The 16,670-nt window shown below is 36.0% G+C and overlaps 2 protein-coding genes across 2 annotated transcripts in view; both read right to left on the reverse strand.

The window, feature by feature from the left end:
• Positions 1 to 7,033: 7,033 nt before the first annotated feature.
• LOC132178973 (mogroside IE synthase-like) lies at positions 7,034 to 7,872 on the reverse strand. Its single transcript, XM_059591570.1, has one exon. It carries the CDS (start codon positions 7,864 to 7,866, stop codon positions 7,150 to 7,152), a length of 717 nt encoding a protein of 238 aa, XP_059447553.1. The 5' UTR covers positions 7,867 to 7,872; the 3' UTR covers positions 7,034 to 7,149.
• A 7,209-nt stretch (positions 7,873 to 15,081) lies between these two features.
• The window catches only part of LOC132178972 (mogroside IE synthase-like), a 3,033-nt gene continuing 1,444 nt past the window's right edge, over positions 15,082 to 16,670 (reverse strand). Inside the window, exon 2 of the mRNA XM_059591569.1 lies at positions 15,082 to 15,800. Coding sequence (XP_059447552.1) covers positions 15,082 to 15,800 — 719 coding nt within the window. The remainder of the gene's footprint in view (positions 15,801 to 16,670) is intronic.

The following is a 16,670-nucleotide window of genomic DNA, read 5'->3' on the forward strand; positions in this document are numbered from 1 at the left end:
AAAGGACGCACCACTTGCCTGTGGTTTAGGGCTGTAAACAAGCTGAGCTTAGGCGAGTCAGGGCTGTCCAAGCTCGGCTCATTTAAAAATTTTACGAGCTCATGCTGAGCTCCAAAATTTAAGCTTGGCTCGACTCACCAAGGAAAATTCCTTGTGCGAGCCAAGCTCGAGCTCATCTAGTAGGCGAGTCAAGCAGGCGAACCGAGCCGAGCCGGCTTTGCTAATGCAAACTTATAAAAAATAAAAAATAAATAAAAAAAATAAAAATTAACTTAAATGACTCATCATACCAATGCGACAAATTAAATTAAATTTAATAATAATATATTAGTAAAAATGTTTTACTTTCCAATCAACAAATTGAGGGCAACTTTGTAATTCAAGCATCTCCTTTTGAGCCAATCCATGTGAGACAACTAGAGCCAAGAGAGGCTTGCATCCTTTTTTTATATATTACTTAGGTGAGAAAGCTAGTTTTTTTGCTTTTTTCATGTGGGACAGACAAGCTAACTATTATTGTGAGAGATGTGTGCTTGATTTTATTTTATTGGTGTGAGACACTTGTAAGCAAACAAGTACAAGGAAAATAAAAAAGAGTTTACTCTTAACACTTAATAGTAGCAAAAAAATGTTTAATATACATGGTTAATATTACTAATATATGAAATTGACTTTGATAAAAAAAAAAAAAAAAAAAACAGTTTATTATATATACAAATTATCTAACATTCTTTTTTCTTTTATATTAACGAATTAGCTCTCTCTCTATATATAACTAAACCAATTAACTAATTAGTTAACTTAGTTCAATACACACAATACAGTAGTTAACTATAAATAGTTATAGACTATGTTAGATAATATTATGTTATTGTTATTTACTTTATTTGGTATTCTAAGTTTATTAGGTTTATCTTTCCTTATTCTACTAGGTCTGTATTATTAGCCTATATATAGGCCCCTTCTGTACATTATACCGTGTGATTCAATATACAACCTTATTCTCAACATGGTATTAGAGCACAGGTTCTGAATCACTTAAAATTTTTTCGGCACTGCCAGTGTTATCCGACGCATCCATCCCTCTGTCCTTCACGGTTTTCTATCTTCTCTTCGAAGTTTTCAGTGGATCACTATACCGCTTGAAAGTCCGGAAGCCAACCATCACAGATCCGCCGCACGCAGTCCCATCGGAGTCCTCACCCGCCGCCCAAAGGTTCGGCAATTCCGCCACGGTGGTCTGATTGCTTCTCTCAAGCCACCGATCAATAGATCTGCTCCCCGTGACTCTAGAACTGCAATCAGAATCCAGATCCAGTGTCCCACGCGCCTTCACACGCCACTCATAGATTTGCATGTGAGATCCACACGCCGCCTCCAGTCGCGCATGTCCACACGCGCCAGAAGCTCCAACGGCCACGTCAGCCTCGAGTACCACAACACCAGTGCCATGTCAGCCCTAAGTGCCACGTCCGCAGCACCAAAGTCAGTCCTTGCCACGTCAGCGTTGACTTTGACCATTGACTATTGACTTTCAGAGTTGACCAAGTGCTTTCTTACCTATTTTTTCGTCCTGATTTCATATTTGTGGTCTGTTTTTGCTTTTGAGCCTTCTAGATAACACAAAAAGAGATTATTCATCATGTTCAGACTGTATTGGATGGCACAAACTATATGGTGTAGTCCCAATCTATACGTAACTTTCTTAAAGGCCGCAAGCTTTAGCTTTACGTGACTAGGGAGGTCAAAAAGCCAGTTAAAGGAGCTTCTAAATCAGATGAGGCTTTCACCACTCGTCTTATTGATTGTGATAGCAAGCATCATTAGATTTTTACATGGTTCCATAATACCACTATCTCATCTATTTCTGCGCTCTTTGGCAGCTTTGATGAAGCAAAGATTGCTCGAAATATGCTTGCTTCTCGTTATTCTTCTATAGATGGTGCTCACGAGTATCAACTTCTGTTTGAGCTCTTCCATCTGAGGCAGGAATCTGATCAGAGTATAAATGATTTTCTTGCTTGCATGCAATTTTTGTAGAACCAAATTGATGTTTCTGATCCTATTTGGAAGGATCCCACTAATGTTGAGATGTATGTTACCCGTAGAGATCAACATCGCCTTCCCCAATTTTTGATGGCCTTGCGTGATGATTTTGAGCCTGTTCGTGTGCAACTTTTACATCGTTCTCTTCTTCCCACTTTGGACACTGCCATCTTCGAACTTGTCCGTGCCGAGACTAGATCACAGATTATGCCTTCTCAGCCTAGTCATACTGTATTGGTTGTACCATCCTCTAGCTCCTCGTCATTCCAACAAGAGTATTATGACAGGTCAGGTACTCCCCGACTCCCTCCTAAGTCTCGCGATAACAATTACTGTTACTATTGTCTACGTCGAGGGCACACGATTGACAAGTGTTGGCGTAAGGGGAGATCTAATGTACCTACAGCAGCAGTTGCTCATACCGAGAGTGGTTCATCTCCAACTGCTTCATCTTCAGCTGCTCCCTCTTTAGTTGCTCCCTCTGGCCACGCACCAGAATTCAGTGTCACCTTAATTACAGCTGACTTCGAGACAATAGTCAACCAGGTCGTCCTATCTCCTTCTGGTAATGCATCTTCCTTTGTCCTCTCAGTTTTGCCAAGTACCTCTTCCCCTTGGCTTTTTGATTCTGCTTGTTGCAATCACATGACACCTCACCCTACTTCCTCTACCACATCTATACCTTCACCTCATTCCTCATTGATTCGCACAGCTGATGGCTCCATTATGACTGTTAAAAATATAGGGACTATTAATACACCTTCCCTTTCTGTTCTTGAAGTTTTTCATGTGCCTGAATTGTCCTTCAATCTTCTTTTTGTTGGCCAACTGTGTGAACTTGGATATAGACTTGTTTTTGACTTTTCTGGTGTGCATGTACAGGATCCTTGTACGAGTCAGACCATTGGGACCGAGCATAGAATTGGGCGTATGTTTGAACTCTCATCCTTACATCTCCCTGCCACAAGCGTCTCTGCTGCTGCCTCTTCATTATCCCCATCTCTTGCACATTGGCATTCGCGTCTTGGTCATGCATCTGCCTCTTGCGTCCAATTTTTAGCTTCAAAGGGTTTATTAGGTTCAGTTTCCAATAATTCTTTTGATTGTAGTTCATGTCAACTTGGTAAACAACCAGCTTTGCCATTTAATAATAGTGAGTCTCATGCTACTGCTTCTTTTGATTTAATTCATTCTGATGTTTGGGGACCTTCTCCTGTTGCTAGTATGAGTGGCTCACGTTATTTTGTTATTTTTGTTGATGATTTCTCTCGTTACACTTGGGTGTTTTTAATGAAATCTCGTTCTGAATTATTTGACATTTATCGCACTTTTGCCAAAATGGTTGAAACCCAATTTTCAAAACCCATCAAAGCTTTTCGTTCTGATAATGCTTTAGAATATACTCAACATGATTTTCAAGCTATTCTCAAACATTATGGCATTGTTCCTCACTTGTCGTGTCCAGGCACCTCACAACAAAATGGTCGAGCTGAACGTAAACTTAGGCACATTTTAGACATTGTCTGTGCTCTTCACGTTTCTACATCTATTCCTACCCCGTTTTGGGGTGAAGCCACTCTCATGGCTGTCTACACGATCAATAGGTTGCCTACCCTATCCTTGATAATTGCACTCCTCACGAGCGGTTGTTTGGCTCTATTCCTTCATATCACCATCTCCGTGTCTTTGGTTCTGCCTATTTTGTTTTACTCCAGCCTCATGAGCGCACCAAACTTGAGCCTCGTTCTCGGTTGTGTTGTTTTCTTGGATATGGAGTGGAACAAAAAAGCTACCGATGTTATGATCCTGTGTCTCGTCATCTTCGCATCTCCCATCATATAGTTTTTTGGGAGCATCGATTATTCCACGAAGTCGGAAAATTCAGCATGCCATCATTCTCTCCTTTTACTACCCTTTTTGAGTTTGCTCTTTCTCCTACTCCTACCACCAATGTCTTGCCAGAATCTCTCTCGCTCGAACTGCAGTCATCTGATGCCCTCAACGCTGCTTCGCCTGTGTCACCAGGTTCTGATGCCCTCGACGCCGCTTCGCCTGCGTCCCCAAGTTCTTCGCCTGCCTCCCTAGGTTCTGTTCCATCCGAGGATCCAGTCTGCACTCCACCACCTGACCTTCGTCGATCCACCCGAATAAGATCTCTCCCATCCCATTTATAGGATTTTCAATGCTTTCATGCCTTAGCTACCTTGCATGAGCCTCACTCCTTTCGTGAGGCCTCCACTAACCCTCTTTGGAAGGCTGCGATGAAAGAGGAACTTTATGCTTTACACAAGAACAATACATGGAATCTGGTTGACTTACCTTTTGGAAAATCTGTGGTTGGGTGTAAGTTGGTTTACAAAATCAAGACTTGTTCCGATGGTATTGTTGACAGGTACAAGGCTTGACTTGTGGCCAGAGGTTTTACTCAGGAATATAGTGTGGATTATGAGGAGACTTTTGCTCTAGTTGCTCGCCTCTCTTTTGTGCGTGCTCTGTTGGCTGTTGCAGCCTCCCGACATTGGTCACTTTGTCAAATGGATGTCAAAAATGCATTCTTTAATGGTGATTTAAGTGAAGAAGTCTATATGCAGCCACCTCCTGGATTATCTCATCCTACAAACAAGGTTTGTCGTCTTCGTCGAGCTCTATATGGACTTAAGCAAGCACCTCGAGAATGATTTGCTAAGTTTAGCGCCACTATTTCTCGTCTTGGCTACTTCATCAGTTCTTATAATTTAGCCTTGTTTATTTGCCGCACAGATTGGGGTACCATACTTCTTCTACTATATGTTGATGACATGATTATCACTGGAGATGATATCATTGGTATTCAGGAACTTAAACAGTTTCTCAGTCAGCACTTTGAGATGAAAGATCTTGGCCCTCTCAGCTATTTTCTTGGTCTTGAGATCTCCTCTTCTTCTGATGCTCATTATTTAACACAGGCCAAGTATATATTTGATCTACTTTCTTGGGGCAATCTCACAGACAGTAAGATTGTTGACACACCAACTGAGCTTAATACTCGTCTCACTCCTCATGATGGCGAGCCTCTTCACGATTTTACCTTATATCGGCATTTAGTTGGCAGTCCTGTTTACCTTACTGTCACTCGACCTGATATCTCGTATGCTGTCCATTAGGTGAGTCAATTTATGGCTTCTCCTTGCTCCACTCATTTCTCAGCTGTTCTACGCATTCTTCGGTACCTAAAGGGGACATTATTTCATGGGCTTTATTTCTCCTCTCAATCTCTTCTACAGCTGCATGCTTATACTGATGCTGATTGGGTGGGTGATCCAACAGATCGTCGCTCTACCACTGGTTATTGTTTCCTACTTGGCACCTCGCTTATCCCTTGGCAAAGTAAGAAACAGACTATTGTTGCTTGATCTAGCACCGAGGCAGAATATTGTGCTCTAGCTAACACTACCGCGGAGCTTCTTTGGTTGCGATGGCTGTTACAGGATATGGGTGTCTCTCTTTCTTCTGCCACTCCTGTATACTGTGACAACAAGAGTGCTATTCAGATTGCTCATAATGATGTTTTTCATGAACGGACAAAACATATTGAGATTGATTGTCATTTTGTTCGTCATCATCTTCTTCAGTGCTTACTACAGCTTCATTCTGTCATATCCCGTGATCAGCTCGAAGACATCTTTACAAAGTCACATCCTCCAGAGCGTTTTCGTGATCTTGTGTCCAACCTTAAGTTGGTCTCTCGCACTCCACCTTGAGCTTGTGGGGGGCTGTTAGATAATATTATGTTATTGTTATTTACTTTATTTATTTGGTATTCTAAGTTTATTAGGTTTATCTTTCCTTATTCTACTAGGTCTATATTATTAGCCTATATATAGGTCCCTTCTGTACATTATACCGTGTGATTCAATACACAACCTTATTCTCAACACACTATATGACTACATTATCAATATTTTAATTATATATATAGTATTTATGCTACATACTATATAAGCATAAATACTATTTATAATATATAAACTATTTAATATATATACGAGTCGCGCTAATAAGCGAGCCGGGCCCCTATACAAGTATGTTCCCGAACTTTAAACGAGCAAGTCGGGTTTTATACGAGTATGTATCGTTTAATAATCGAGTATAGTTTCGTGTCCATGAACTACTCATTTAATAATCGAGTCGGGCATGAGCCGAGCTTTATCGTGCCGATCCCGAACGAGCTCACAGATAGCTTTGTTCATTTACAGCCCTACCTCTAGTGATATCTTTGATGAACTATAATATGAGACTTCTCTTGTATAATTTTTTTTATTCTTGATAAAAATTTGAAAAATAAAATATAAATAGGAAAAGTTATACTGTTTCCTTTTGCAAAGAATGACTAGTTCGAGAGAAATTAAGCAATATATATATATATATATATATATATATATATATATTGTTTTCATCGATCCGTCCTGGCTTTGAGAAGGCACCTTTAGGGTTATGTTTGGTGAGAGAGAAACCCTATTCGAACTTCTACTAAGTAACAAAAACAACCACGGGATGGAGAGGCATTGTCGAAAACAAAACATACGGTTCAAATTCCAACGGTTAATTTTTTCGGCGTTGGTTGTCTCATATATAGAATGATATATTCTAGCAATCTGATAGCTAGGAAAGACGTGGTTGCTAGTTGATAGATAAAGATGATATATGTACACAGAACCAATACTGGGGGTGAGGTCTTCTTTTTGGGCCTCGTAGTTACATTTTTTGTACTTGACATGAAAACCGATCTGTGTAGATCCTATATTAGATTGAAATAGTGCATCTATGATGTTTTACTTTGTGGAAGCTCCAGATGTTTTAAAATGTTGACTTTATCCGGTTTGAACTGACCACCAATGTATCAATGAAACCATGAGAAACATGTCACAGCTCGCCAAGCACCCTTTCTCCTCTTTGTTTGGGAAAGCCACTCATGTCTTTTCAAACCATTAAAATTATAGTAAAATCATACATTTTCTCGACCATTATTCAAATATAGAGCTTCTGCTTACATTGGCATCAGGAGTGTGCATGAAATAAAATAGTAAAATCATACATTATTGAAATGTAGAGCAACTGTCTACATTAACATTGCGTGTGTGCAAGTTTTGCTAAAAACTCCTCTATGTTTTTATCTGAGCTTCCACGTTTGTCTACAGCTTCTATAGCCAATTCCTTCCATCTCATTGAATTTTTTTTCGTCTCTTTCCCTTCCTCCCCCTCCATTACTTTCCTTATACACAGCTCTATTTCTTCTTTGGTCACAATGCCTTTTTCATCCAGTTTAATCCTAACCCCTACCTTCCAAACATCCACAATGAATTTGGCATTAGTTGGTTGATCCGTCCATTGTGGTATCGCAACCATTGGCACTCCCAAGCTCAGTGCCTCAAGTGTCGAGTTCCATCCACAGTGAGTCATGAAGCACCCAATTGCCTTGTGTGCTAATACATCTAGTTGAGGGCACCAACTCACAACCAACCCCTTCTCTGCCGTTTCCTGTAAAAAATTATTGGCAAGCTTGTTCTCTACAGATTTTCTAACTACCCATAAGAAGTAGCAATTGCTATTCTTCAGGCCCCATGCTAACTCCTCCATCTGCTCTTCTCCTAGGGCTGCCAAGCTTCCAAATGATGCATAAACGACAGAGCCAATTTCCTTCGTGTCTAGCCACTTCATGCAAACATCTGCATTAGGCTTGAAGAGGTTGAGATCATACTCCTTGTCATCCTCCAACCGCTTGTCTAAGAACATTGATGGAATAGTCGGTCCAATTGTTTTAACTGGCCATTGGCTTGCCATCCAATTCACCACCTAATAGAATTTAGAAACACGTGTAATCGAATCAAAAAAGAATGAATAAAAGTACTAAGACATCCCAAAAACATGATGAAATATAATGGTTTTGAAAAGTATTTTTTGTGCTTTGATTTGAAAGTGTTTTTATGATGATGAGAAGTGTTTTTGGTTAGATAAACATTTGAGAAAATCATTTTTGTGAGGTCCGCTTAAGAAGATTGTATGGTAAAAAAGTTTTTGGAAGTTTATTTGTGAAGAGTGTCCATGTGGCCACCTTCAACGGAGGCCACCCCTCTTCGATTGAGAAGGTTGTGTGACCACGTCCCTCTCCGCCTTTGGGCAATGGTGAAGATAGAGTTTTGGTTCACAAGAGGTATATAAGATTAAAAGATAGAATTGAAAAAATATTAAATAATATAATTGGCTGAATAAATAAACAATTGAACAAAATTGCAATTATATATTTCATATAAAATTAAACGATCTATTGGTAGATTAGCTGGATCAACAAAATATTTATATTTTACAATGTATGACCAATTTAATTTTCATATTTAAATTACATTTTCACCCATTTAAGAATATTAATGAACTATAATATGAAAATTCTCTTGTATAATTTTTTTTTTTAATTCTCGAAATAAATTTTTAAAAATAAAATACAGATAATAAAACAATACTCTTTTTTTTTTTTTTTTTTGCAAAGAAAGGTTAGTTCGTATATATTTTTCTTTATTGTTTTCATCTTTCCTGTTTTTGGAAAGGTACCAACTACCAAACATAACCTATCATTAGAAATTTTCTGGTCTTTCCTTAAAACTGTCTCACCTATCATTCTTGTTATGGTCTTTATCATTTACGAAAAGGCTATTTCTGGTGTATGCCAGCATGGAAGGTTCTTCGGATTTTAATTTACAAGTTTCACCCACCCTACGTATACCACCCCGCCGCCCCCCCCCCCCAATATTATGGACTGCCCTTGGTTGACTAGAGAAGATCATTTGCTCTAGATTGGGATCAACAATAATTATTGGTTCAAATTATTAGTAGTTTAGACAAGTAATACGAGAAATTTTATATGAGACACACATGTCTATAAAAATTTTGAACCACCAAACCACCTTTTTGGACAAGTGAGCCCATTTGCTCTCTTACAATAATATTACTTGTGGCAATTATTGTGGGTCCTTGTCCCATTTCCCCCTCTCTAACCCCTTTTAATATTTTAAAGGGACAAATAGATAAGAATCCACAATATATTATGCAAATGGGATAATCATTGATCACACTTTTTCTTTTTTCTTTTTTTAATATTTTAACAAATAATGGGTTAACCTCTACACCTACAAAATTCATTAAGCACATATTTTCTCAAAATATTCTTATAATATGGTCTGATTTTTTTTTTTTTTTTTTTTTAAAAGAGAAAAGACTTTTTGCAACCACTGCCAAATATAGACTCTTCCTCAAAACAGATAAAACGAATACATGCATGCACAAATATATATACATATGCATGTATCAATGGATATATATATATATATATAGTCGGAGATGGTCTCAAAGTAGACAGAGCTCTCTTGCAGGGCTTCCATGGACTTGCTAATGGAGGTGGTAGTGATTAATGTGACTCTTGCACCCTTTGAGGGCAGGCGCTTGGAGAATTGGAGCATTGGGTTTATGTGTCCTGGAATGGGGTAGGGAATTACTAGAATATGAGTTTTCCTCTCTCTCTCTCTCTCTCTCTCTCTCTCTCTCTGATGTTCTTTACGGGTTCAATTGTAGTGAGGCTAGCTCCATGAGGTCTTTATAAAGTGAGTCTTTTGTGTAATGAGGTTTTTTTATGGGATTTTTGCTTGCGTGATTGTCTTAATAATTATTTTTTTTTTTTTATTTTTTTATTTTTAATAATGATGATTAATCTAAAGATTGGTTTGGACTGTCATGTCAGTATTATATATAGGGATCCAGCTTACATGTTGTAGTTTAAGCAATAGTTAAGATTAAATCTCAAAGTTGACTTACTTTTAGAACCTTTTAATACGAGAGAGAAAATGAAGAGAGATTTTGAAAGATTCAATCTTAACTGTTGATTAAACTACAACATAGCAGCATGTAATTAGCTGGATCCTATATATAGAATACTTACGGATAAAAATATAGTTTTTAGAATTATTTAACCTAAAAATGTAGTATCCTTCCTATAGTATTATATTATGATCGATCTCACTTTAAAAATTGTCTAAAGTGCTCAATTATCTCCCCACCAATCTGTCATAACTTCCATTCGTTATATCTATCCATCTAGCTACCTCCCCCATGAAGCACAAAACTCGCATGCATCACCCAAGGTCCAAAACTCTTTTGTCTTTGACATTATAATTAAAAACAAAAACCAAAAACAATTACATGAATTAACATCACTGCTTAGGTATCATTATGGAACAGGACAAGAGGAGTCCTATTCATAATCACATGCATCTCTGCTTAGGTAAACATATATATATATATATATATATATATATGTTAACTGTTGTGTATGTATATAATTGCCATTCTTCAGGCCCGATACTTGCTCTCCCATGATCTGTTCTTCTCCTAAGGTTGCCAAGCTTCCAAATGATGCATAAACGACTAAGCCAATTTCCTGTGTCTAGCCACTTCATGCAAACATCTGTATTAGGCTTGAAGAGGTTGAGATCATACTCTTTGTCATCCTCCAACCGCTTGTCTAAGTACATTGATGGAATAGCCGATCCAATTGTTTTTAGTGGCCATTGGCTTGCCATCCAATTCACTAGCTAATAAAATTTAGAAAAAGGTTTAATAAAATAATTTTTTTAAAAAAAAGTACTAAAACATCCCCAAAACATGATGAAATATAATGGTTTTGAAAAGTGTTTTTTATATTTTGATTTGGAAATATATGTTTTTGATGTGATATAAAGTTGATAAGTGTTTTAGTTAGGATACACGTACATTTGGAAAAATAATTTCTGTGAGGTTCCCTTAAGAAAATTATTTGGAAATATATATATATAATGTTTTAAAAGAAACAAATATTAAACATGCTTATTTTGAGAAAACAAAAACAAGTTTGAAGCTAAAGTCTTACCGACAGAAAGAAATTAAAAAATTAAAGAAAAAAGAAAGAAAGAAAGACTGCATATGCATGGCCGTGTGTGGCTACGTACCTTCAACGGAGGCCACCTCTCTCCAGTTGAGGTGGCCACACCACCGCCCCTTTCGCCTGAATTTTGGTTAACATGTAATTATAATATTAAAAAAATAGAGTTGAAAAGAATATTAAATTAATGAATAAACTATTCAACAAAAATGTAATTATAAATTTCATGCAATATATATTAAAGGACCTATAGCTAGTAGTAGATTCCATATCAACAAAAAATTTATGTTTTGTACATTGAAGAACGAATGACGACCAATTTAATTTGCTAGCTTTCATATTTAAAATACATTTTCACTCATTCTAAAATATTAATTGATAATAGATCCAAATTTCGCACGTCAGATTGAGATATTGATTGCTTGCAAAATAAGAAAGGACCCACCACTTGCCTGTGGTGATATCATTGACGAACTATAATATGAGACTTCTCTTGTATAATTTTTTTTATTCTTGATAAAAATTTGAAAAATAAAATATAAATAGGAAAAGTTATACTGTTTCCTTTTGCAATGAATGATTAGTTTGAGAAAAATTAACCAATATATATATATATTGTCTTCATCAATCCGTCCTGGCTTTGAGAAGGCACCTCTAGGGTTATGTTTGGTGAGAGAGAAACCCTATTCGAACTTCTACTAAGTAACGAAAACAACCACAACCACAGGGAGGTGGTGGGGATGGAGAGGCATTGTCGAAAACAAAACATAGTCTATTGTCAAGACGCTACAAACTACGCATGCAAAATAGTCTCCGCAAACAAATAAAACCACATTAAATATATAGAGTAATGATATAAGGAGGACTAGAGTCCTCACTGAATCTTCATAAGCGTGATGTGGCTTTTAAAATTATCTTTGAATTTGAGATGATTATTATTAAATTTTAATCTTTTGGTGATTTTAAAAGTCACATTACATTTGAGATGACTCAAGGAGAACTTTAGTCCTTATATCATTATTCCAACATGTATATATAAAGAATGAAAAATATACTTTGGCCCCCTGAACTATCACATGTTCTATAATTACACCTTCAAAACTTTGAAAAGTGGCATCGATGCCCCTCACATACTATCATTCCTATCAAATTAGACACTTTGACATTTTTCTTCAAAAAAAAAAAAAAAAACCCTTTAAGTTTAAATTAATGATCTAACCTATGGCATCAAAAAAAGAAATTAATAGTAAAATCATAATTTTTCGGGATCATTATTTGAATATAGAGCTACTGGAATACCAGTGGTTGTAACTCTGAATCATTAATAGTAAAATATAGCCGTACTCTCTTTGAATGTAGATACCTTGCCGAACCTCGTAAATCTGTATCTCGACTCTCTCTTAATTTCTCTTTTTTCAATTATATTATTCATTATTGTTATGCAGGCTAACAACATAATTTACAATTGCAAATACAAAAGAAGCAATGATTTCTTTTATATATATCTTAATATTGCAAGTAGATGAAATTTAATTGGCAATAAGATATATAAAAATGTTGTATTTGGATATTTTATAAGAATGTTTTTATAAATGTCGTTAGTGTGTGTATATGTTTTTTGTAAGTAGTATGTCGTTGATTAGAAACAAACAAAAAAGAGTAAGGTATTAATTTGTTAATGACATTTTGAATCAAATGTACATTTCCACCCCTTGTAACTATCACCAAAACTTTTGTCTTCGACATTATAAGTAAAAACAAAAACAAAATACAAGTACATGAAAACACAAAGTTAACCTTGACATCACTGCTTACGTACGTACCTAAACACTATATATGAAACAGGACAAAAGGATGTTAATTTATAATGAGTCTGATTGATCATAATTAATCATCAGCCCAGCTTTCTTCTCCCATATCTACAGTTATAAACTAACAGTGCAGCTGGCCAACGGGTTCGGTTTCAGTTCAAATAAGCTCCATTTGGTTTTAGTTCATTTAATAAATAGGAAAAAATCTACTTTTACTTCTCTAAAGTTTCAGGTGTTTTTCAATTTGAATCCTAAAGTTTAAAAATTAGCAATGTACCTCCCTAATGTTTCAAAAAATTTCAATTTAAACTATCCGTTACTAATTTCCGTCAAATTGGACGAAAATTTATAAAATTACGTAATTACCCCTAGGCTTTTTTTTTTAAAAAAAAAAAATTCCGTCCAATTTAACGGAAATTAGTAACAGAAGGTTTAAATGAAAAATTTTTAAAACATTAGGAGGGTACATTGCCAATTTTTAAATTTTAGGGTTCAAATTGAAAAACTCCTGAAACTTCAAGAGTTAAAGTAAATTTTTCCCTAATAAATGAGTGAAGTTCAAATACTAAATTAGATTGATTATTAAATGAGTCAAACTCTCAAAAGCTCAGCTCGGCTTGATTTTGACCCTTGAACAAAGCATATTAATTACGATTATGGTGGAATGAATGCAAATGAAGTGGTAGTTTGAAAGCAAATTAGAGCCTAATTTGCACCCCCAAAAAAAAAAAAAAAAAATTACAATTGTTGGAAAATTTGGTCTAATTTGCCAATCAACTCATACACATCCACTGAACATTAGTATACTAGTGCACGGGCCATGTTAATTATTCCAAAACTGTCAATTACTACAAGCTGATCAGCAAGAAAATTATATTCTAAGAATCTACAACAAGATCATACCCACCTCTAAAACTCCTTATTAAAGGCCTCAACATAGTTAAAAGAGAGGGAAAAAAAACATGGGGAAAATGCAGTTTACCCCCCCGAAGTTTTAGGGGTTTTTCAATTTTAACCCCAAAGTTCAAAAATTGGCAATCTACCCCCTGAAGTTTCAAAAATTGGCAATTTAAACCCTCCGTTTAATTTTTCCGTCTAAATGGACGGAAATTTATGAAATTACATCATTACCCTTAGTTTTTTTTTAAAAAAATTTCCGTCCAATTTAACGGAAATTAGTAACGGAATGTTTAAATTGCCAATTTTTGAAACTTCAGGGAAGTAGATTGCCAATTTTTGAACTTTGAGGTTAAAATTGAAAAAAACCTGAAACTTCAGGAGGGTAAACTGCATTTTTCCCAAAAAAAACATTATACAAAACTGAAAGTACTAAGACAATGAAAAGTCCAAAAAAAAAAAACAGATATTGTCACGTCTCTTAAATAGACGTTATAATGAGATAAGGGCTCCAAATATTTGAATTCTATGAGTGACTGTTTGCTTTTGGCTCAATCATAAATTCAAGTTATTCATATTGACCGTATTTATGTAGAATAACAATTCAATGATTCACATAGATTTGTTCAGTACATGCATTGTAATCGTACCAATATATATACATCAAAAGTTTCCACTTCTATAATCAAAATACATAACTCATCATGAATCATGATTGATATGTTATAGTTTTATCAATAATGGAATGCTCAATTCTATTACCAACTACAAACAATAATTTATAAGTTATAAGGTTTATGATTTAGACTTTCTCATTAAAACACCAAAGACATAATCAATATAACTTAAACACTACATGTATATATGTATATATAGAGAATAATATGCACATGTATACAATGATATGTCAAATGTTCTTAATAAAAGCCTAAAAATAAACAACTTTATTTAGCAAACCGAAAATGTCATACAAAAGAAATTGCAAGTCTTTGGACCAAGCAATATATATACTAACAAAGAAGAGGGGAAAAAAATCTCTCACATGGAAGACAAGATAGAGATTAATTCACTCTCTATAAACTAGAGACAACTCTAAAATGCAATTCTTTGGATCAGTTAAGGGTATGCATATAGAGCTACTACAATTAAACAATAGTATTTCCTCAATTAATGATCCAACCTATGGCATCAAAAAAATAATAATAAATAAAAAATTAATAGTAAAATCATAAATTGTCTTGATCATTAATCGAATATAGAGCTAGTAGCGCTTAATTACATTAACATCAGACTTTAGTAGTGTTCATCAAAAAGGATATTAATAGTAAAATCACACATTTTCTAGATTATTATTCAAATGTAGAGCTATCGCTTCCACTAAAATTAGGAGTGTGCAAGTTTAGCTACAAACACCTCTATGTTTTTATCTGAGCTTCCACCTTTGTCTACAGCTTCTATAGCCAATTCCTTCCATCTCAATGAATTCTTTTTCATCTCTTTCCCTCTCTCACCCTCCATTACTTCCCTTATACACATCTCTATTTCTTCTCTGGTCGCAATGCCTTTTTCGTTCAATTTAACCCTGATCCCTACCTTCCAAACATCCGCAATGAATTTTGCATTAGTTGGTTGATCAGTCCATTGTGGCATCGCAACCATTGGCACTCCCAAGCTCAATGCCTCAAGCGTTGAGTTCCACCCACAGTGAGTCATGAAGCACCCAATTGCCTTGTGAGCCAATACGTCTAGTTGAGGGCACCAAGTCACAAACAACCCCCTCTCGGTTGTCTCCTCTATAAAATTATCGGGAAGCTTTTTTTCTTCAGATTCTCTTACTACCCACAAGAAGGAGCAGCTGCTATTCTTGAGGCCCAATGCTAGCTCCTCCATGTGCTCTTCTCCCAGGGTTGTCAAGCTTCCAAATGATGCATAGATGACAGAGCCAATTTCCTTTGTGTCTAGCCACTTCATGCAAGTGTCCACATTAGGCTTGAAGAGGTTGAGACCATACTCTTTGTCATCCTCCAATCGCTTGTCTAAGTATATTGATGGAATTGTCGGTCCAATTGTTTTAACTGGCCATTGGCTTGCCATCCAGTTCACTACCTAATAAAATTTAGAAAAATATTTAATAATAAAAAAAAATAAATAAATAAAGTACTAAAACATCCCAAAAACATGATGAAATATAGTGGTTTTGAAAAGTATTTTTTGTATTTTGATTTGAAAATGTTCTTGATGATATAAAGTTAAGATGCTTTTTTTTTTTTTTTTTTTTTTTGGTGGGATACACATTTGGGAAATAATTTATGTGAGGTTGGCTTAAGAAAATTGTTTGGAAAACAACTTTTTGGAAAGGCACCAAACATAACCTATCATTAGAAATTTTCTGGTCTTTCCGTTTAAAAAAAAAAAAAAAAAGACTCACTATATCGTTCTAGCTATGGCCTTTAATGTGCAAATTGACCTTTATTTAAATAAGGGTCAATTTGCACACTTGAAGTGATGGAACATTAGAAAACATTGAAAATGGAATCTAGCTTTTGGAATTGGAAGGCCCACGAAAGCAAATTAGAATCCTCTCCATTTCAAATGAACTGAATAATATTCAAGTTCTGTTTACTTCGACGTAAAATAGTTTCCTTCGTAAAATATTTTCAGGTAAGTCATTTTTCTTAAAAATATTTTTCGTCGAAAACATTTTACGACGTTTACCTTGTACACGGAAAATAATTTTTTTTTTTTAATATCTTTTTTCCAATAAGATCCCCGTCGGGACCTGCACGGGACTTGTTCGAGACTCCGCAGGGACCTGCCCGGGACCCCACCGGAACTTGTCCGGGACCTCGCTGGGACCTACTTGGGACTTGACCGAGAACTGCCCGGGACCCGCCCAAGACCCGTCCGGGACTTGCCCGGGACTCGCCAGGGACTTGCTAGAGACTTGCCCGGGACCCGCCCTAGACTTGACG

The sequence above is a fragment of the Corylus avellana genome, chromosome ca4, assembly GCF_901000735.1.
Source record: "Corylus avellana chromosome ca4, CavTom2PMs-1.0".
NCBI lineage: Eukaryota > Viridiplantae > Streptophyta > Magnoliopsida > Fagales > Betulaceae > Corylus > Corylus avellana.